We start from the raw sequence: 22,719 nt of genomic DNA on the forward strand, positions 1-22,719 counted from the left end.
GGCCTCGAACTCAGAAATCCGCCTGCCTCTGCCTCCCAAGTGCTGGGATTAAAGGCGTGCGCCACCACGCCCGGCTGAGAGACTCTTGAAAGTGGAGGGAAACCCACCCAACAGAGGGTAAGGACAGTCTGGGATGACCATAAATGAAAGGGATACCCAGCCCATCCCTAGGTCCACTGTTCTTCTGGTAGTCCATAAATATGTTTTGGTGCCAGTGGCTCCTTGGACCCAAGATTGTTTTGCTGGAGACTGATCCATCAGCTTGGAGGAGGACCGAGTGTTGGGTCCACCAAGAATTGGGTGGGTTTTCCCTCCATTTTCAAGGTTACCCTGGGCTTGGGGAGGGGGTCTGAACCCCGTCCTCCCTAGTCACTGTCTTCCCCTAGGGTTGACACCTTTGATACCCTAACCCTGATTTGGGAGCACTTTTCCCAAGCCTGGGATTTTCCGCCCCACCCCACCCCTGGCTTCTGTTTGTTGTGGGTACTCTTGGGCACAGTGGCCCCTTTCCTTGCAGTATGTGCTCTGGTTCTTTTCAAGGATTTTTCTGTCTCTGGTTGGAGTCTCTCTTCTCTTAGTTGGTAGAATTCTTATCCAGCATGAACAAAGCCTTCACTTTTCATCTCCAGTACTATATAAAACGTGTGGTACCGCACATCTGCAATCCCAGCACTCTGGAAACAGAGGCATTATGAGAATTGTGCTCAGCTCCCTGTCACTGAAAGGCTCAGCAGTCATTGTAAAAGAGAGAATGAGGGGGCTGGCAAGATGGCTCAGCTGGTAAGAGCACTGACTGCTCTTCCAAAGGTCCTGAGTTCAAATCCCAGCAACCACATGTTGGCTCACAACCATCCGTAATAATGAGATCTGACACGTACTCTTCAGAGTCAGCTACAGTGTACTTATATATAATGATAAATAAATCTTTTTTTAAAAGAGAGAGAGAGAGAGAATGAACCAGGGAGAGAGAGAGAGAGAGAATGAACCAGGCAGGAATGGCTTGCACTTTTAATCCCAGTGCTGGGAGGCAAAGGCAAGCAGACTCACAGAGATGAGTTCAAAGCCAGCCTTGTCTACAAGAAGAATGGATAATAGAAAATGAGGTCTATTTACACAATGGAATACTACTCAGCTATTAAGAACGAGGACATTCTGAGTTTTGCAGGCAAATGGATGGAACTAGAAAATATCATCCTGAGTGAGGTAACTCAGACCCAAAAGGACATGCATGGTATATACTCACTAATAAGTGAATATTAGCCAACAATAATTTTAAAAAGTACAGAATACCCAAGATACAGTCCACAGAACTCAAAAAGGTCAACAAGTTGAAGTGCCCAATGAGGACACCTCGGTCCCACTTGGGAGAGAGAAGAAAGCAATCACAAGTCGGGAGGGAGGGACCTGGGAGGGAAAGTGGTTGGGGGGGAAAGGGAGGGAGAGGGGAACCTGATCTGGTATTGGGTGAGGGAAAAGGACTGAAGCCCTGAGGGCCAGCAGAAAGAATGGAAGCAGGCAACCTCGGGAGGTAGGAGGTTGTGGGGACCCCCCAGAATGCACCTGGGAGGTGAGAGACTCTCAGGACTCAAAGGGAGGGACATTAGATGAAATGCCCGACAGTAGGGAGAGGGACTTATAGAGCCCACCTCCAGCAGGAAGACAGGGCATCAAATGAGGGAGGGGGCCATCCCACAGTCACAACTCTAACCCATAATTGTTCCTGTCTGAAAGAATTACAGGGATGGAAATGGAGAGGAGCCTGAGGAAAAGAAGGTCCAGCGACAGGCCCAAAGTGGGATCCAGCTCAAGGGGAGACCCCAAGGCCTGACACTATTACTGAGGTTATGGAACACTCACAAAAAGGAACCTAGCATGACTGGGTCTGGAAGACCCAACAATCAGCTGAAAGAATCAGATGCAGATAATTTGCACCCAACCAATGGACAGAAGCAGCTGACCCCTGTTGTTGAAGTAGGGAAGGCTGAAAGAAGCTGAGGAGAAGGGCAACCCTGTAGGAGGAACAGCAGTCTCAATTAATCTGGACCCTCAAGATCTCTCAAACACTGAACCACCAAACAGGCAGCATATATCAGCTAGTATGAGGCCCCCAACACTCATACAACAGAGGATTGCTGGGTTTGTGTTCATTCAGAGATGATGCACCTAACCCTCAAGAGACTGGAGGCCCCATGGAGTTTAGAGGTCAGGTGGGGTGGGGGGTGGGACATCCACGTGGAGTCAGCGGGGTTGGGAGGAGGTATGGGATGTGGAACAGTCGGAGGATGGAGGGAGGGGGAATAAACTATGGAGTGAAAAAAATCAAATTTCTTTTTAAAAAGAGGGGTTTTGAAGGTTAAAAAAAAGAAAAAGAAAAAAGAGAGGGTGCTGAGGAAGGTTATATGTTTGAGGCAAAGTTTAGATTATATACTGAATTCCAGCTCAGTTGCAACAACAATAACAAATCACAAATTAAAAACAAAAGCAAATGTGTCTATTTACAGTTCTATAAAACAAATCCGGTCTTTAGAGTCTTTTACCTAACAGAATTAAAAGTCAATTCAATTTAGATTAATATGGTCTTAAAAAGATGTAAACAGATAAGATATTTAACACTCACACTCTTCTTTCATTCCACTAATCACAAGTAAAATGCATGCTCACTTGTTATTGGCTGGTCCTGTTGCCAAGACATCGGACTGTAACTTTGGAAAGAACCCTTGCTCATATTTGCCTTGACCAATTTTCATATCAAGTAGATGTGGGTGGATTGCAGTGTGATCCATTTTCATCAATCTTTGTTCAATTGACTGGGCTATAAATTAAATTTATATTAAATTAGAGACATTTCAATCCTAAAAACATACTGCATCATATACCCATGCACCTACAGAAAACTCAAGTCATCTGGACACTTTGAAACAGTTTTTTCTTTTCTTTTAAATTTGAGACAAGGTCTCACAATGTAACTCTGGCTGCCCTGGAACTAACTCACTGTGCAGACCAGGCTGGTCTGGAACTTACAGAGACCCACCTGCCTCTGCCTTCAGAGAGCTCGGATTAAAGGATAAACAATTGTTTTAAAATGAGAAATTCAATATCTTTAACCAAAACACAGTTCTAAGCACAGTATTAAAGAACAAGATAGCAAACAAAACTCTTGAGCTAAGACAGTGTAAGAGGGAGGAAAAGAAGCAAGCTTAGCTGCTACATACTTCACTTTGCGCAGACGTCTAGTGAACATTTATGGCTCATCATCTATAGAAACAAGGAACTGTGTGAAGTCTACAATCTCATTTTAGGGAAGTTAGGGAAGAAGTAAATAAGAAGCAGGCATTTAAAAATGTTCAAATTAAAGACCCCTGTACTTTTCAAGTATAAAAAAGGTCAAAGATGAAGGAGGATTTCTCAACATGTCTATTCTAAAATACCTTAAATTTAGTGGGGTTGGAGGGTCTCTCAATGAAAGTGATTTACTTCAGTAAAACAAAAGAACCATGATTTTAAAAGTGTTTTTTGTCTACCAGAGAAAATGTATTATTTGAGATAAAAGACTAACCCTTCAATCTTTTGCTTGAGGATTATTAAAAAGGAATAACAAACAGAAATCAGAGTTATGTGGTAAACAGATCTCTGCAGGAATAATGATCATGTTCCTTATGAGACAAAGGTAACTTTATACTGCCAGCAGACTGAACCCTGGTCACACTCCACACCTATGCTAAGCTCCACTGGAAGATTCTGCCCAAGACCTTTTCTGATTTTGTCAAAACAATGCTTAATACTGTCTGACACCAGACCACAGAAAAGGTGAAAGAGTTGTAAGACAAAGAAAAACCGGGGCTGGTGAGATGGCTCAGTGGGTAAGAGCACCCAACTGCTCTTCCAAAGGTCCAGAGTTCAAATCCCAGCAACCACATGGTGGCTCACAACCATCTGTAACGAGATCTGGCTCCCTCTTCTGGAGTGTCTGAAGACAGCTACAGTGAACTTACATATAATAAATAAATCTTAAAAAAACAAACAAACAAACAAACAAAAAAAAAACAAAAAACCAGAGTGTGACACCAGATCACAGAAGGGCTCTACCCAAGCACTCACTGTGGAGATGAATGCTGCTTACCATGACCTAAAACTTTAAAATGCTGAGATGTATTTCTTTTGAGACAATATGTATCCCAGCCTTCTTTTATTGTACTTCACTGTTGTTTTTTGAGACAGGGTTTCACTATGTAGCCCTTGTTGGCCTAGAACTCTATAGAGACCAGGCTGGCCACAAACTCAAAGATCTACCTTGCCTCTGCCTCCCAAGTGCTGGGATTAAGTCCTAGGTTTTTATTGGACTTTTAATATGCAGCTTGTGATTTCTCTTAAAATACACTTTAAATTTTCTACTGTAGGCATAGAGAAACCCAAAGGGGGGGCTGGTTTATGAGTGTGTGGTTTGTTTGTTTTGTTTTGTTTTTTCGAGACAGGGTTTCTCTGTATAGCCCTGGCTGTCCTGGAACTCACTTTATAGACCAGGCTGGCCTCTAACTCAGAAATCCACCTGCCTCTGCCTTCTGAGTGCTGGGGTCAAAGGCATGCACCACCACGCCCGGCTTTTTTTTTTTTTTTTTGGTCTGTGTTTTAATATGAAATATCATTTATTCTTCAGTGATGTCCCCTCAGACTGTACAATTCTAGTAATAGTTCCCCATGTTTCATAATATTTAATCATAAATACTGTGAGGGAAATGTTTGCACAATGGACATTATAGCAAAACTGGCACATAAGTTTTCTGATATTTGTAAACATAATTAGTTGCCATAACAATGCCTAAATTTACAGCATGACAATATTAAAAAGTCTTTCTCAATTTTATGTTGCATGAAGTACAACAAAATCCCCTTTCTGCCACTGACAGCTTTTGTCCTCATAAAAGGAAAAGAATTTCAGTTTTTTCCACTTGGTTTTCAATGACAGAGAAATCTATGTGATGTTGACTTTTTTCTTTTATTTGGAAAGGTTTTTTTTGCTTTGTTTTGTTTTCAAATAAGAACCATAATTCACAATGAGTTACTCTAGACTTTATATGTAAAATGGCATAGGGAGCATACAGCAATGTAACTTTTTAGTAATTACATTGCCAGAGAATACTGAATATTTGGAAATTATCAAGTGCTTGCTTTGTGAGGTCAGAGGTTTACTGTTAAAGAATTTTAAGGTATGAGTTGATATTGGTTTGTGGTCATTGGTAAGGAAAAAGAAAATTATATTCCTATCCAGTTTTTGTTTTTCTACATAGAAATCATAAGGCTATGTAGCCACAATGTCGACAGCAGATAGTCTGTGCTTTGTAAGTTCATCTGCAAATCAAAATTCTTTTTGGTTAGAGATTCAACAGCAGCAGAGCACACCGACACATAAGCACAAAGACAGCAAGAATCCAAAGCCAGAAACAACACCCATCTCTTTGTTTGTTTCTTTTTGGGGGGTAAGGGATGAAAGAAATAACTGAGCCTGGCCTGGTGATACAGGCCTGTAACCCCAGTTAGTCAGGAAGCCAATCGTGGGGTCAAGGCTTTCCTGTGCAATTTATTGAGACCATCTCAAAATTTAGAAGTATGAACAGTGGTAGCATGCTTCTCTGTCATGCCCAAAGCAAGCACTGAAAACAGATACACACATACACACACACACACACACACACACACACACACACACACACACACAAGGAGATATAGTCTCCTTTTACTTTTTCAAAAGTCTTTAAATTTCTAGGGAACTATAGTCTTAACCTAATTTTGTTTTCAGACATGCTAAGTCTCAGTGAAGTTTACACAATTTCTGTGATGAGAATGGGATTATCAAGCTCCAAGAGGCAAAAAGAAAATCAATTTTAATTGGTAAGATTTTCCAGAGGCACATTAAGCTAAGGAATTGGTACTTAGTTCCATTTTAAAAATTCTGTTGGGAAGAGAGGAATGAAATTTTCCCAATGAAGTACTCATATAACTATTAAAAGCTTCACTTACTCTATCGCCTCAGGTTCTAGAAATACAGAGGCACTTGCCACTTTCTGAAGAGACTCCAGGGAGTTGCCCTCATACATGGAAATACAGAGTGATGTTTGAAGACTATAAGCACTGCATAAAAGTTATTTAATATTTCTTTCCTTGACAATACCAAAACAACTGTATTATTCCCATAACTGAACTATTTAGATGTAGATGGAAAGGTGAGCAAGCCATAGAAGCAGAGCAAGAAGACCTTCTTAGCTGTTGTGCCCTTTTTTCTAGTACAAAATTTGGTCTAAAAAGTGCCACTTTTTATGGAATGAAAATAAATAAAGGAAGAGACACTTGTGTGATATATATCTCTATTCAGCAAAGAATGGGTTGGGAACTAGGCATAAATGTATAAAACTACACAAATTGGTACATTTTTACATATTTGTTAGTGAATAAAACCACTAAAAAGATTAAGGCATAGCTATTAGAAATCAGTCAGATTTGGATCCAACTCATGGCTCTACCAAAAACTAGCTATAAAACCACAACCAAGTTCTATAATCTTTCAGTTTCCTAACCCATAGAATGAGAAGATATCTATGCATATATCCTGCCATTAAGACTACATGTAAAAAGGCACGTCAAATCAAACACTAGCATAATGACTGACACACAGGAAGGACTCGATGCTGGCTTTTAATATGATTATTGTACTGCACTATCAGACAAGAGCAGGAAAATTCCTCATTCTTTGAGGGAAATCCATGTTAGGGTTGAGAGACTCTTTCATTTGACTGCAAACATCCAGAGGTTTAATTTCAAGAAATGAAACTATGTAACTAACTACCACAAAGCTTGTAAGAACTGTTTTAGTTATGTAAACTAGACAGAGCCTCAGACTTCGTCTTTGTTTTGGTTTTACTTTAGACAGACTCCTTGCTACACTGCCCAAGCTGGCCTTAAACTCCCGATCCTTCTTGCTTGGCCTCCCAAGTGCTAGGATTTAGGCATGTACTACTATGTCCAATTTCAGGTTTACTATTTTAAGTTAATAGCTAGAGACAAGAGGTGATGGGTAAAAAGGCAACATCAGTAGAGCAAGAGAGAAGTTAACATTTTTTCTCCCAACACAAGAAAGTAACAAAAATCTGCATCTTCTTGTCAATTCAATTTATTTTTTTCCAGTTTAGGGTGAAGGAAAAGGAATGTCCATAGGAACAGGAATTCACAGGAATCTAAAGAAAAGTACAAAAACTTCTTGCTAACATGGGGATTATTCATGATGTCCCAAAATGAAAGTTAACTTTGTATCTTAGGTGTGGTGGCCCATTCCTTTAAAATCCAGCATTCAAGAAGCAGAGACAGGCAAATCTGAGTTAGAGGCCAGTCTGATTTACAGAGCAAGTTCCAGGATGGCCAGAGCTACACAAAGAAACTCTGTCTTAAGTCGCCCTTCATCCCCGCAAAAAGAAAATTAACTTTGTGTTGAAAATGTCGGAGAGAGCAGGACGTTTGTCTTCGAGTCTGAATGTTTGTGGTGTTGACCAGCCCAGAGTGAATTAAAAATGGGTGATGTTGAAAAAGGCAACAAGATATTTGTTCAGAGGTGTGCCCAGTGCCACACTGTGGAAAAGGAAGGCAAGCATAAAACTGGACCAAATCCCCATGGTCTGTTTGGGCGGAAGGCAGGTCAGGCTGCTGGATTCTCTTACACAGATGCCAACAAGAACAAAGGCATCACCTGGGGAGAGGATACCCTGGTGGAGTATTCGGAGAATCCCAAAAAGAATATCCCTGGAACAAAAATGATCTTCAATGAAATTAAGAAGAAGGGAGAAAGGGCAAACCTAATAGCTTATCTTCAAAAGGCTACTAATGATAATTCCTCTGCCTTATTTATTACAAAACAAACATCTCATGGATTTTAATGTACACCATAATTTAATTCATACACCAAATTCAGATCATGAATGGCTAACAATGTTTTTGTTGGACAGTTCTAATTTAAGTAAAACTGACTTATCGTAAAAAATAAAAGTCAACAGTTTATAAAAAGAAATGATTGTGCACTTAAAACATGTACGGTAAATATACCTGCTTCTTTTAAACTGCTGCATTTCTGATATATAGATGTCCGCAGGGTGGGTGCCCTTACATTATACAATCTGATCTTCTCAATCCGAGAATCAAAGACCCGAAGCAGAGGGTCTTTCTCTTCCCATTGAGACATGATCTTATTATCAATAAAGGTGGCAAACATCTGTGTTTCAATGAAGCGTGAAAGAAATGGCAGGTAAGGCTCAGGCTGGTCAGAGAGAAAAGAAGCCTGTAATGAGATAATTAGCAAATTATTACTTTTATCTTAATATTATAAAGATGAAACAAGTTTGTTGTTAAGGTCATTACTTTTCAAACTTACTACACATAAAACTGATACTTGGCATTTAAAAAGCCTTGCAAATCTGTTTTTCTTTCTCTAAATTTATAGACTTTAGGCCAGTTAGGGCTTTGGTATTTGATCTTACCTTTCACAATGGATTTATATTAGTATCCTGATGACCATTATGGAGAATATAGGACACTAGTGAATGATGGTGGATATGTTGCTATTCAATGGACTGTCAACCACCCACTTCTCTTACCATTACATTTTGAGTAATCTCTTCTGTTCTCTGATCCAAGCTTAGGAAGTGAACCCCTACCAAAAGGCTGCTAGATGTGTAACTGAGATACATATGTATATATCACAATAATTGCATGTTTATGAAAGAATTTAAAAATGACAATGTAGAATTTGTGCCTATTGGTCAACTTCATTTGGTCAAGCAGATGTTTTTCTAGGCTCATTCTTCTTGTTAACTCAAGATCAAACTCCTTCTACACCTGTTTTGACACAATTGTCTGAGACTTAAAGAGAGAGAGAAACAATGCCTAAAAAAAATCATAGAAGTGAACCTTCAAAAACATACAGGTTGTTTTCTTCTCCTACTAGCCTGTCTGATGTAATATCATTTATAATTGGATTTTAATCTGAAGTGTTCACTTTTTTTTTTGTGCTCTGCGGGTTCATGTGAGATGTATGTACGAATTCTAATCTTGGTTAAGATTATCTCAAACTTGTAAGTGAATTCCTGTTTTAGTCACTGTGTTGGTTTGCTTTTCATTCTTTCACTCTTCAGGGTGGATACCATGTATCAGAGCCAAAAGAGAGATGGGGCAGTTCTGACACAGATTGGGGGCAGTTCAAACATAAGATGCTTTGCTTAGTACTCACCAGTTACTTCCTGGCATATTTAATTTTTCCATTTCAGTACTTTAGGAGACTTTTAATAAAACCTTCTTTATAGAATCCACTTTTCAATTTAGGTGCTTCCACTGTTTAAATGCACTTATGTAAGTCCAAATACCCAGACAGACTCATAGTAATCTCTAGAAATCAGTTCACCTTGTTAAGTGCTATTTCACAGATGAACATCAAAATTACTTTTTATAGGACAGATATAGCCTCGTCCTCATCTGGCCTTTGATTTTCAGATTCTTGTGTTCTGTAAAATTTAAAATCAACTAGAAGAGGGCTTGCAAGCCTACTATGCCTTGTATGTTTCCTTTGTAAAAAGATGATCACAGCCTTCTGGAACTCAGCACGTACATTTCATTTTCTTAGGGGTTATACAGAAAGAATTCCACTTCTAGTATGAAACTACTTAGAGAGTAAAAAAGAACTAGATACTAGGATATGAACTTAAATCGGATTTTGAACTGCTCCAAGGATAGATTATGAATGTATAAGTTTAGTTCTTTTTTTTTTTTTTTGGTTTTTCGAGACAGGGTTTCTCTGTGTAGTCCTGGCTGTCCTGGAACTCACTCTGTAGACCAGGCTGGCCTCGAACTCAGAAATCCGCCTGCCTCTGCCTCCCAAGTGCTGGGATTAAAGGTGTGCGCCACCACGCCCGGCATAAGTTTAGTTCTTAAGGTAGAGAAAAAAAACATAATAAAATTAAGCAAAAATGAGGACAGGTCATAGAGCAGAAATATATTTGAAAAATGGTTTCTTAATATTAAAGAAATTTAATCAAGCATTAACTACACCAGTAAATCCTGATGTACATAGTATATTATCCTCCATAAGAAAAAAGATCTGGTGAAATCAGAAAATAATCTTTGATACTACACAAACATTTAGTAAAAACCTATTTGTCAGATGCTCCACAATTAAACATTTAGCATCTTGGAGTGTAATGGCTCCTTTGGGAGTTCTTCTATGGCACATTCCAACAGCAGACTTATGTTTGTTCAGTAACAGAGGCAGAGGACTCAACTGCATCCCCGTGGAAGACTTCCTGTGTATCTCTAGTGCTTGTCTCTGTTGGAGAAACCCGGGGCACACAAACAACACTGGACAGAATGCAGCAAACCTTGAAAGATGCTTCCACAGGACAGTAAAAGCTGCTACATTTTCTAATCTCCTTTTCTAATACTGGAACATAATCCTAGAGTAATAGTCACAAAACCCAATTTGTTCTCTTTTAAGATACTAAAGATATAAAAATTAGTCTTATGAAACTGAGCTTTACATGAACAAACTGTGACCTACATCACTGGGTGAAAACTAAACCATCGGTGAGAATTTCTTAGAAAAGGAACAGGCTTAATTTTTTTTTAGACTTAGTCATAAAACAGGACTTGTGAAAATCAAGTTCCTATAATTTAAGCCTTGTTCAAGTGCAGAAAATTAAGATGTAGCAATTTAATACACAATTTAAAGGCCAGTTCTATGAGCGGTCAATTTGCTTTTTTGTTTTTAAGACAGGTCTCAGGTTTCCTAGACTGGTCTCAAACTTACTACATAGCAGAGGATGGCCTTGCACTTCTCCGCTTCTACCTCCCAAGAATGTGTTCTCTTGTGAAACTATTTTATCTCACATAAAGTACATAATGGAATAGAAAAAAAAAAAAAAGGAAAAACCTGTGCTTAAAAAGGTAAAAAGATCCTCTTGGAGATGGGGGAGGAGGAATGGGGAGAAGAACTGTCGAAGGGTGGATTGGGAGGGAAATAACGACTGGACTGTAAAAAACATAGATAATTTAAAAAAAGAAGGAAGGAAGGAAGAAAAGAAGAAAGGAAGAAAAGAAGTGTTACAAAAAAAGTTTAAAAGATTAGTAATTTAGGCCATTAATAATCATAAAGAGGAAAACTATGTATGGTTCTTTTTACTTTGTCAAAGTTCTGCATCTGTTCCCGGTTGGTCAGCCAGGACTCCATGTCCTGGGCAGTCTGAATCACAAATGCTTCGTAATCGGCAAACATCTGTGTAAAACGGTTGGCAAAGACCTCTCGCAGCTGTACATTGAGCTGGGAGTCCCTCAAGTCGGCCTCTTCACACTGCAATTTTAAATCCTTTTCTTTTTCACTCAGAGAAGCTGGGAGGTCAATTTTTTCCATGGTCACCCCAGTCCTCTTGGCAAGAGCCTGGAGGCGGGCTATGGTCTCACTGCCCTTCAGTAGCTCATACACGCTGACGCTGTTGTTGGGGACATTTCCATTCTTTTTGTCATTAGCCAAATCTTTCAGAACCATATTCTTCAGTTTGGTGGCACTCTCACTACAATGTAGGCTGCCCTCAGGAGGAATCCCAAATTGGAGAAGAACTTCAGACAACTCCTGGATAAAATCCACTTTATTGGGGAACTGTGGAAATTCTTCAGGCAACTCAATAAAATGGTTGTCAATATCCACGAAGCACAAATTAGCCTGAAATGGAAAAAGAGAAAAACAGAAAGGTTTTTTTGAACTTGTACAAGGCTGACTGATTAACACTTTAGTGATTTCAAGGGCTCCAATGTTATAGATCTAGAGCCAAATTATCTTGTGCTATTTTTTGCCTCCTGAATAGCATTACTGCCCACCTGTGTTTGGCCTAACATCTTTATAAGTACCAGTGAGGCGCTTTAGCTTCTACCAACCTAAAGACTAGGAATGTCATCAAATAATATTTGAGGTCTATATCAGAGACATCCCTGCTTTGCTGTAACCTGCTTACCTCTTTAGAAGCAGTAAAAACAAAAATTTAACTCAGGCATGGTAACACACATCTTTAATCCCAGCACTAGAGACAGTGGAAGGTAGGTCTCTGAGTTCAAAGCCAGCCTGGTCTACATAGTGAGTTCGAGGACAGCCAGGGCTACATACTGAGAGACCATGAAGAAAAAAAAAGTTTTTAAATATTAAAGAAAAAAATTAAAATATCATATGGAAGGAGGAAGTAACAGCACAATTAATCCCAGTACTTGGGAGGAAGAGGCAGGTGGACCTCTGAGTTTGAGGCCAGCCTGGTTTACAGAGCAAGTTTTAGGACAGCCAGGGCCACACAGAGAAACCCTGTCTCGAAAAACAAACAAACAAAACAAAACAAAAACCAACCAACCAACCTAAAAAGATCTAAAATATAGGGGCTGAAGAGATGGCTCAGCAGGAGTACTGTTCTTTCAGAGGACCTAGGTTCAGTTCCCAGCACCCACATGGCAGCTCACAATTATCTGTAACTCCAGCCCCAGGAGATCCAATGCCTTCTTACTTTCATAGGCACCAGGCATACACATAGTGAGCAAACAACACACAGTGCATATACAGGCATGTAGGCAAAACACTCCTACGCATTAAAAAAAAAAAAAACTCAAAAAATTTAAAACTATTCAGAGGGAGAAAGGGAAGATGGAGGTAGCAGGGCTTTTCTGAAACTCACTAAAGGAAAATTATTTCTTCCTGGTAAAGTATGGCTATTTTATAGAAATAATTATCTATTTTTTCTTTAATTTTCTTGTTACATGATTTCTGGTCACAAGAATACTTTCTGAGTTCTATACTTCTGGCTCAAGGCAGAGACGTGGTATTCTAAATTGCTCAAAGATGGATACACTCTTGTCCCCGCCTTTAAGTTCATCCACCTTGGCCTGAGAATCCCTGTGATGGCTAGTCTTGGTTGTCAATTTGGCTATATCTAGACTTAACCTAAAAACCCAAAATGGCTGGGCACACCCATGAAAGCTTTTTACTAAATTAAACCACTTGAAGTGGGAAGACCCAATTCTAATCTGGGTCTTTGAGGTGGGTAGATACACTTTTTTTTTTTTTTTTAAGATTTATTTATTTATTATATGTAAGTACACTGTAGCTGTCTTCAGACGCACCAGAAGAGGGCACCAGATCTCATTACGGATGGTTGTGAGCCACCATGTGGTTGCTGGGATTTGAACTCAGGACCTTCAGAAGAGCAGTCAGTGCTCTTACCCGCTGAGCCATCTCGCCAGCCCAGGGAAAATACATATTTAACCTGGACCACACCTCTGGCTGGCCGGTAGCTTATACAAAGGCCATGGAAAAAGGAAGTTTGCTCCCTATCTCTGCCTGTTTGATCTCACTCTTGCTAGCAAGGCCATTCTGTCATTGGTTTTAGAGCCTACTTCTTCAGGATTCCAGTGTATACTGAAGACCAGCTGAGAAATCCAACCTCATAGACTAAGTAAGCAACTACTAGATTCTTGGATCTTCTGTTGGTAGACAGTCGTTTTAGACTAGGAGGATCAGAGCCTGTAAGGCATTCTAATTCTAATAAATACTTTCTCTTTCTCCATGTATATAATTTCCCCCTCCATTCTATAAATTCTGTTCCTCTAGAGAACCCTGATTAATACAATCATGTAGACAGTAAACTGCCCCTCAGGAAAGCTGTCTGTTATACTTAAAGACTTGTTAAGAAGATGGGAGGAGTAACTATTCCTTTAATGAGATAGGCACTTACATGCCCCAGAGGCCCTCCAAGAATGTAGTTGCTTACATCCTCAAAGCTAAGCCTTTGTGCTTTCTAGGAAAGTGTAATTTGTTCTCTTTTTTCCCCCTCTTTTTTAAAATTTACCTTTTCAGATCCTGGCCAAAATTCTAAGTCAGTTACCTCTGAGCATCTTTACTGTCCTTCTGAAGCCCCTGTCTCCCATGAAGGTGGTAGAAAAATTTCACTGCTGAATCTGCCACTGTTTTGTAACTCAAAACACAACTTTGTTTGTTTGTTTTACTCTATGTGGACCTTCCCAGCAACTGTGAGATTTTTACCATGCCTACCATTGTTTTTTCTCTCAAACACTAATTGTCTTTAAGTTTCTTTCTGAGTTGTCTTATTTTACTTATGAGACTAAGAATTGGAAAAAGGGACTCACTATTCCCTGGTAATAATGCACTTTTAATTTTAATTTTTTTTTAATAGCACAGGGTCTCAGGTAGCTCATGCTGGCCTCAAACTACCTAGGCAACTGAGGTAACTTTGAACTTTGGGTCCTCCTTGCTACGTCTTTTGAAGTGCTCTTACAGATATGTGCCACTATACCTAGCTTACTTTCCTGTCATAAATGTATACATACACACATTATCAAATCTAGATCCTATATGAGACCTTGTCTTACCCTCCGTTTCTCCATTTCTCCATTAGATCTTTTCCCTACACAGCCTCCTTTCTACTGTCATCTCACATATGTGTGTTTGTGTGTCTGTTTATGTGTGTATGGTGTGTGTGCATTAAAAAGGATCTAGATTCCACATTAAAAAAAACACACAATATTTGTCTTTGTGAGCAGGCTTTTTTTTATTTAACATGATCTCTAGATCATTCATTTTCTATCAAATGAAATAACTTCCTTTTGTGTCTGAATAAAATTCCATTGTGTATGCAAGCCAAATTTTTCTTATTATTCTATCTGTGTATACTGATTCCCTATTGGCTATTATGAATTGTGCATCAATAAACATGGATGTGCAGGGATCTCTGTGGTATTCTGACTTAGATTCCTTTGGGTATATGCCCAGGAATGTTATAGCTAGATCATAAGGTAGTTCTATTTTTCATTTTTTAAGGGACTTCCATAGTGACTTTCATATTGGCTTTATCAATTTACATTCCCACAAGCAGTATGAGATAGTTCTTCTTTCTCCACATTCCCACTAGTATTTGTTATTTCCTTTATTTTCTTTTTATTTTTTGAGACAAGGTCATATAGACCAATCTGGCCCTACCTTGCTGTGTGGTTAATACGGGTGCTAATGCACTGCTTCCACTTCCACTTCACTGCTTCTTTCCTTCTCCCTTCCTCTCTGTGGGGGATTTGAATAGGAATGACACCCACAGACTCACTTGTGTGAAGGCTTAGCCTATAGGGAGTGGCACTGTTTGGAGGTGTGGCCTTGTTGGACAGTGTGTCACTGTGGAGGTAGACTTTGAGGTCTCTTAAATGCTCAGGCTATGGTCAGTGTGGCGTACAGTCTCCTGCTGCTGCCTGCAGATCAAGATGTAGAACTCTTGGCTCCTCCAGCACCATGTCTTCCTGCACACTGCCATGCTTTCCACCATGATGATAATGGACTAAACTTCTGAAACTGTAAGCCAGCCCAATTAAATCTTTCTGTATAAGAGTTGCTTTGGTTGTGGTGTCTCTTCACAGCAACACAATCCTAATACACACTCTTTTTTTCCTCTCCTTCTTCTCCCCTACCCCAAATTTACTCTTCTACATCCCACCATGCTGGGAATAGGACCCAGGGATTTGTACATGTGCTAACTTGGGCTATATCCCCAGCATCAGAAGATGTTCTTGGTTTGATAAAAAGGTATGACAAATCAGAGGAAGTATTTTCTAAGCTTATTTATACCTTTAATTTGCCAGAAGTAAAGTCAAGTCTCAAGTTAAACTCAATAAAAAATTTCCAGGATTTACCCTTGTTCAAAAACAGGTAATCAACAATTATTCCTAGAATCTGATGTAATATTTAAGTCTAGACCTTTAATGGAGGTCCAACAAGTTAGGCGGTTTTCTGGAACCTGCTCTAATGTGTATCTCCACACACCTATGACTCTGCTAGGTTTTGTGGACGTTTCCTTTTCCTCATTTTTCCTTATTATTTCCAACATCAGTAGTTTTCTCTAAATAAAGGGCTGAAACATGACATCTTGATAACTTCCATGTGTGTCTGTCTTTAGCCTCTAGAAAGCAGGCTACACTTGAGAGCATAGCAGGGAGAAGGCAGGGCATCAAAATTCAAATAGCTGTTTAATATCTTTTAAAATGTATTCACTTATTCATTTTTTTGAGACAAGGTCTCTCTAGGTATTCCTGGCTGGTCTTGAACTCTCAAGATCTGCCTACCTCAGCCTCCCAAGTGTTAGGATTAAAGGCCTGTGCTACCTGACCACTGTCAGCTGATCCTCACTGGTTTTGAGTCTGTTCATCAGAAACCTCTCAGCACTCTCATTGCAAACTTCTTCTGTATTGATACTTTCCTGCTTTCTTTCTGTTTTCTCCCTCTCCTTTCTAGTGAAAAGAGAGAAGGCACTTGCTATCTTGCTTATAATCATGAAATCACTGCTGTCCTACAAATGTGTTGCCAGATGAGAATCTGGCACCTCAATTACTGACTGTCTTCACATTCACATACAAGCCTCCCATAGCCTCCTATGCTTGCTCAGAAAGGCCCCAAAGGGCCTTAATACCAACAAAACAGAAATGAATACAAACCCCTGATACTCTATTGAAGAAAATCCAAAGGCCCTCTTCTTTGAAATAAATAAATAAATAAAAGAGCTGGAGAGATGGTTCAGCAGTTAAGAGCACTGACTGCTCTTCCAAAAGTCCTGAGTTCAATTCCCAGCAACCACATGGCGGTTCACAGCCATCTGTAGTGGAATCTGATGCCCTCTTCTGCCATGTCTGAAGACAGCTACAGTGTATTCATATACATTGAATGAATGAATGAATGAATGAATAAATAAATAAATAAATATTAAAAAAAACCCAAGAATTTCACATAAAAGGAATTCTGGTAAATTGCCTTCTTTTTTTTTTTTTTGAAGCTATTCATTTTTAAAATATTCTGTCACAAGAGCCCATGAAGTACTGTATATATGATAAAACAAATATGCTTATATTTGTTTCTATATTTCTGATATTTCTAATTTCTATATTTCTGAGTAACAGTGCCTAAAAACTTTCATGATATTACCTCTAATTAAAAGCAATGCATGGCCAGGCGTGGTGGCACACACCTTTAATCCCAGCACTTGGGAGGCAGAGGCAGGCAGACTTCTGAGTTCAAGGCCAGTCAGGGCTATACAGAGAAACCCTGTCTCGAAAAAACCAAAATACATACATACATACATACATACATACATACATACATAAATTAAAAGCAATGCATATGAGCTGGAGAGATAGCTTAGAGGTTGAGAACACTGACTGCTCTTCCAGAGGTCCTTAGTTCAATTGCGAGCAACCACATGGTGGCTTACAACTATCTTTAATGAGATCTAGCACCCTCTACTTGTGTGCTTGCATGTATGTAGGCAGAATACTGTGTATATAATAAATAAATCTTTAAAACAAGCACAATGCATATGCCAGACCTGGTGTCAGACACCTTTAGTCTTAGCACTCAAGGCAATCAGATATCTTCGAGTTTGTGATCAACCTGGTCTATGTATGGGGTTTAGGACAGCCAAAGTTACTTAGTGAGACTTCGTCTCTAAAGCAAAAATGAAATAAAATACATATTTCCTCAGAATCTCAAAGCAAGGTGCACTAAAAAATATGATTCTCTTAACTTTTTTTTATAGATTCATTTATTTTTTATTTATATGATACACTGCAGCTATCTTCAGGCACACACTGGAAAAGTGCATCGAATCCCATTACAGATGATTGGGAGCCACCATGTGGTTGCTGGAAATTGAACTCAGGACCTCTGGAAGAGCAGTCAGTGCTCTTAACCACTGAGTCATCTCTCCAGCCCGTCTCTTAACCTTTTTCTTTTTCTTTTTAAAATATATATTGCACAGCCACATCCACAGGAAATAGCGAGAGTCATGAAGCCAGCACAGCTGCTTGGCACAGTTCCAGCAAAGCTGAGCAGAAAACTGCAGTGGCTGTCCTTCATTCTCTAACTTTTGGGTTTTGGTCTCTGCACGCTGCATTCCTGGATACATTCTGCATTGTGATTCATTTTATGTTTTTTCCTAAGGAAAATTACATCTGAGTCCTTTTAGTAAAATCCTAAAATTAATTTTATCTGGCCACTATGTGGAAGTCTTCCTATGCCCTGGAGATCATTAAGCACAGATAAGCACATAGCTAGATGGGGCTACTACTTAAGGAATCTTCTTGGGGTATCCGCCCCTGAGCAAACTCAAACAGTATAATTGGTGCAGGGTAAACAGAACTGACAAACTGACTGGCTAGGAGAACAGGTTACAGATTCAAGGTCTCATTTTATTATAGCTTAGAACTCTCTGAAAATGTAGTTTAAAGATGGGGAGCAGTCATACAGGGTTATACTCTTGAGAAAATAAAACCCACTAAATAAGATAGATTGAATAAAATAAACGTTTCCTACTTATTAGTATAGATGATGAAACATATAGTAAAACATATAGTAACATAGAAACAGTAAAAGAAGTTAGGTATTAGTATTTGCTATCATAAAAAGACCAGTTCAGATATTTTCTGCTTGTCTAGAGTGTTTTCAGGATGTCGTATAATAAGTGTGTTTGCTTTAAAGGGTTTAGATTCTTTAAATTGGAGTTATAGGGCTCATAATAAAAATAAAATCTGTTCTGTTTATATTTTTTTAATTGGGACTGAACTTGTAACCTTGGACATACAATAAACAAACCAAACACAATCTGTAACCATCAGTCTGTCTTTGATCTGTGAATCCTGTAAAAATAAAGAAGCACCTGACTGGTCAGTCAGAGCTGTGAGGCTCCCTGGCCCACTGACACCTGACTCCCTCACTCCCCTAATACAGTAAAGATGAGCAAGAACAGTTGGTTGTAGGTAAGGTTCCAGACTCCGTAATCAGAGCTGCGTTCTTCTACCCTCCTCCCACTCCCCATGTTACTCCCTAAAAGACAATACAACAAAACTAACATCTATCATTTTGGAATCATGAGAAAAGGGAGTAGGTGGTTAATTATAAGTCTAGGCAGTTACATTAGACACCCAACAACTAAAATCATACCTTCCTAAAATAATCATTTTGTAAGCTTGCCATTTTCATAACTATTTTTAGAAACTTTCTTGCTAGATTTAGTCATTATTTTATTTCTGAGTTTTCAGGGGGAAGGGGAGGAAAGCATCCCTGGAGTGCACATTTAAGTCTCGTTGTAGAAGACTTTTATTTTTAATATACATATAAAATTTGGAATTCTTTGTGAATTTTTGCGCGTCATCCTTGCACAGGGGCCATGGTAATCTTCTCTATATTGTTCCAATTTTTGTACATGTGCTGCCGAAGTGAGTACATATTTTTGGCTTTTTGAGAGAGGGTCTCACTATATATGTAGTCCTGGCTGTCTTGGAACTCTCTATGTAGGTCAGGCTGGCTTTGAACTCACTGAAATCCACTTGCCTCTGCCTCCCAAGTGCTAGGATTAAAGGTATGCAACACCCCACTCAGCTTAAAAAGACTAATTTTTTTTAATGTGTACTTCCTCCTTAAAATTATGTGAGGCTGTTTATTTCATTTCACTATAAAATGCTTCCAGAGTGTAGAGACATATTGTTAGCTTTTTCTTCTAAAACAATGGGGCTCTTAATGTATAGTTTCTACACAGAAACACTGCTTATTTTTATAGTTGATTCATGTTACTTCATATTATCATCCCATTATATGAATAGATGAGTTTGTGTACTGAGCTCAAGATTGGAAAAAAAAAAACCCTAGAAAATCACAGACATCATTCTGAGGCCTTTTAGAAAATTTAACTGGCTTATCTTTATTTAGAGTCAGATGATACAAACAAAGATCTTCCAACTATGTGTATATTAAGTGGCATTAAAATGTTTCAATAGGTAGTCATATAAACTGGGAAGAACTTTTATATATTTAAATAAAATTTCTTATATCATTTGATGATACACACACACATATAAAATCAATAAGAAACTAAAAACATTTTTTAAACAAAAAATCCATATGGTAGCCCATTTCTTTTCCTTTGAAAATGCAAAGAATTTAGTTCTTTAAAACAACAAGATACTGCATTAATATAATTAAGGAGAAAACAAGAAAATTCAGGGAATAGAGAAAGAAGTCAGTTACGGAGGAGAGAGAAGACAACACACTTCCTTTCCCCTGACAAAGGACAGGACAATATGCACCTGTTTCATATGGCCTCAATCAAGCTATTTCCCAATAAATGACAAAGCTAATTTAGCCAAAGGCAACATGGTTGACTGATTACAGGATTAGCTACTCATTATAATGGCTGTGATAATGTGTTATTTTAAATTCACTTCTTAAAATGAGGATCTCTATGAGAAATAAGAACAAGTAAGGTGAATGTGCTGACTGAATGCTATAATCTAATTACATCATTAGCTATTTCATGTTTTAAATAGACTATGCCACTCTCATCAATATTTTATTTCAAAGCTGTCCATTAAATAAATAAAGCTGTCCATTCCAATTTTGAATGGCATTAACAAAAGCTAAAAATTAAATTTCTAATGCTTTCAGAATTCTTATTTTCTTCCTAAATATTTTAAAATTTAATGCACAGAGAGCACAGAAACATTAAAGTGCCAAGAAGCTAGGGATTAATATTTTTGTTAACTTGGCATTGTCTGTGAGAAATTAAGAATAGGCTAATACTAAGATGGGAAGCGGTAAAGCATTGCTGCTTCCATTATCCCCATTTTGCTGAGAGATACTACTTTCCTTTCAGTGGAGGTCAAAAGTCAAATTTAATTCAGTAAGAATGATTCTTAAGGAACATTAAATATGACTGTACTTACTTGTCAAACTCACAACTAAATTAACTAAAACTCCCCCAGAATGGAGGTGTACACCTGTGAGGTGTTTTTGCTTAATTTAAAGAGGGAAGATCCACTTACAATCTAGATCTTTGAGGTAGGACAATACACCTTTAATCCAGATACTTTGAGGTGCGAAGACCACTTCTAATCTGGGCCATGTCTTCTGCTGGAAGTCTACTTCATAAGGACAGAAAGAAGGAAGTTTCTCTTTGCCTGGTTGTTCTCACTTGCTAGCAAGACCATTCCTTCAAAAGCATTAGAGCCTACATCTTCAGTAGTCCAACGTCTATTGAAGTCCAGCTGAGATATCCAGCCTCCAGACTGAGCAACTAGTGCATTCCTGGACTTCTTGTTGCTGGACAGCCATTGCTGGACTAGCTGGACCACAACTTATAAATCATACTAATCCCCTTTCTCTATATATTCATCTATAAGTTCTATTCCTCTATAGAACCCTAATACATTGCTTAAAAACAAATTTTATAGCATGAGGCTGGAAAAGAAGATAAATGCTTTTAGAATAATAAAATGGTAGTATCATACTATTATTGAACCACCTTCAGGAATGTATAGTTGTGAAAATTTGTTATTGTCTTCCTCTAACGTATTTTAACTAGTAGTTGTGTTATATAGCAAGTTTGCAGGCTAAGGCCTTAACCCCAAAGCACCTGGGAGATTCAGATGTTACTACTGCACAAAAACAATGCTACTTAATAAAAGAAGCCATGACCTAAGTCAACAAACAGCATGCTTCATCACTAATGACAAGTTTTACCTCTTGAGGAAGTTCTAATTTAGACCGGTCAGTTCCTTCTTTTGACTGAAGACCCATCAGATAAGGGACAGGGGCATCAAGAAAATGTAGCAGAGAGGCAGGGAGGATGGGTACATAAACATGCTGCCATTGAAAAGGGAACAAGAGTGTGGTAATGCCTTCTGCCACTGTCATCAGGCGCTGATAATCTGTACAGAACAAGAGAAATAAAAGGGAAGAATCCAAGTGAAAACAATTGCTTCAGTGGGCCTAAAAATATTAGAAAAAAAAATCAGTGTTAAAATAAGTATTTCTGGACTGGAGAGATGGCTCAGTGGTTTAGAGCACTTACTGCCCTAGCAGAGGGCCTGGATTTGATGCCCACCACCCATAGGATGGCTCGTGAAGGTCAGTATCTCCAATGCCAGAGGATCTGACACCTTCTTTTGACCTTTGAGGGCACCAGACACATAGTGCACACATATGATGCAGCCTGTAGATAACATGCATGTGTGTCTGCACTTTTACACATAAATAAATAAATCTTTTAAAAATTGAGAAATATTTCTTCATGATCATGGAGAAAGTAGGTCAGTTCTGGTCCATCACAATTAAAGAGTTAAATTACTTCCCCCCAATAGCTATAGAAAGTTGGAAACACCATCACCACTCTTTGGTTCTTGAAATCAGCAGTACTTGAGTAATTTGCATTCTCTCCCTCTCCTCCCCACCTCCCTGTCTTTCTGGGGTCTTACTGTATAGACCAGGCTGGTCCAGAACTCACAGAGATCCACCTGCTTCTGCCTCCTGAGTGCTGTGATTAAGGGGTGAGCCGCCACACCCAGCTCTGGTTGTGCTTTCTTTACATGGACTAATTTATTTATCAAAACTAGCGACTGTCTACAATATTATGCTGCCCTCTTAAGCAGTCTGCTGTAGATGTTTTATACTTACGCATGTTCACAATCCCTACTTAAGCCCCCAGATAGATACGTTTTATAATTAAGTTTGAAAAGTAGATCATAATCTATGGGGGATGCAGCCTGTAGATAACACTAATATTTTCAGAGCAAGCGATATAGTTTTCTATAGGACAGAGAGAGAGAGAAAGAGAGAGAGAG

General features: G+C 38.8%; 1 protein-coding gene, 1 non-coding gene and 1 pseudogene across 6 annotated transcripts in view; 1 reads left to right on the plus strand and 2 right to left on the minus strand.

Moving 5' to 3' along the window:
* Nucleotides 1-22,719, minus strand: part of Dennd5b (DENN domain containing 5B) — a 111,193-nt gene that overhangs the window by 40,306 nt on the left and 48,168 nt on the right. For all 5 annotated transcript variants that reach the window (XM_029478754.1, XM_021165870.2, XM_021165869.2 and 2 more), the window contains 4 exons: nucleotides 21,620-21,807; nucleotides 11,207-11,743; nucleotides 8,086-8,317; nucleotides 2,662-2,812 (listed from right to left, as the gene is read on the minus strand). In XM_029478754.1, the coding sequence (XP_029334614.1) occupies nucleotides 2,662-2,812; nucleotides 8,086-8,317; nucleotides 11,207-11,743; nucleotides 21,620-21,807 (1,108 nt within the window). The remainder of the gene's footprint in view (nucleotides 1-2,661; nucleotides 2,813-8,085; nucleotides 8,318-11,206; nucleotides 11,744-21,619; nucleotides 21,808-22,719) is intronic.
* Nucleotides 7,557-7,919, plus strand: LOC110296453 (annotated as a pseudogene).
* On the minus strand, nucleotides 19,220-19,328 carry LOC115031472. Its single transcript, XR_003837091.1, has one exon. It is a non-coding gene; the product is annotated as a U6 spliceosomal RNA (small nuclear RNA).

Source organism: Mus caroli, chromosome 6 (assembly GCF_900094665.2).
Source record: "Mus caroli chromosome 6, CAROLI_EIJ_v1.1, whole genome shotgun sequence".
In the NCBI taxonomy this organism is placed as follows: domain Eukaryota; kingdom Metazoa; phylum Chordata; class Mammalia; order Rodentia; family Muridae; genus Mus; species Mus caroli.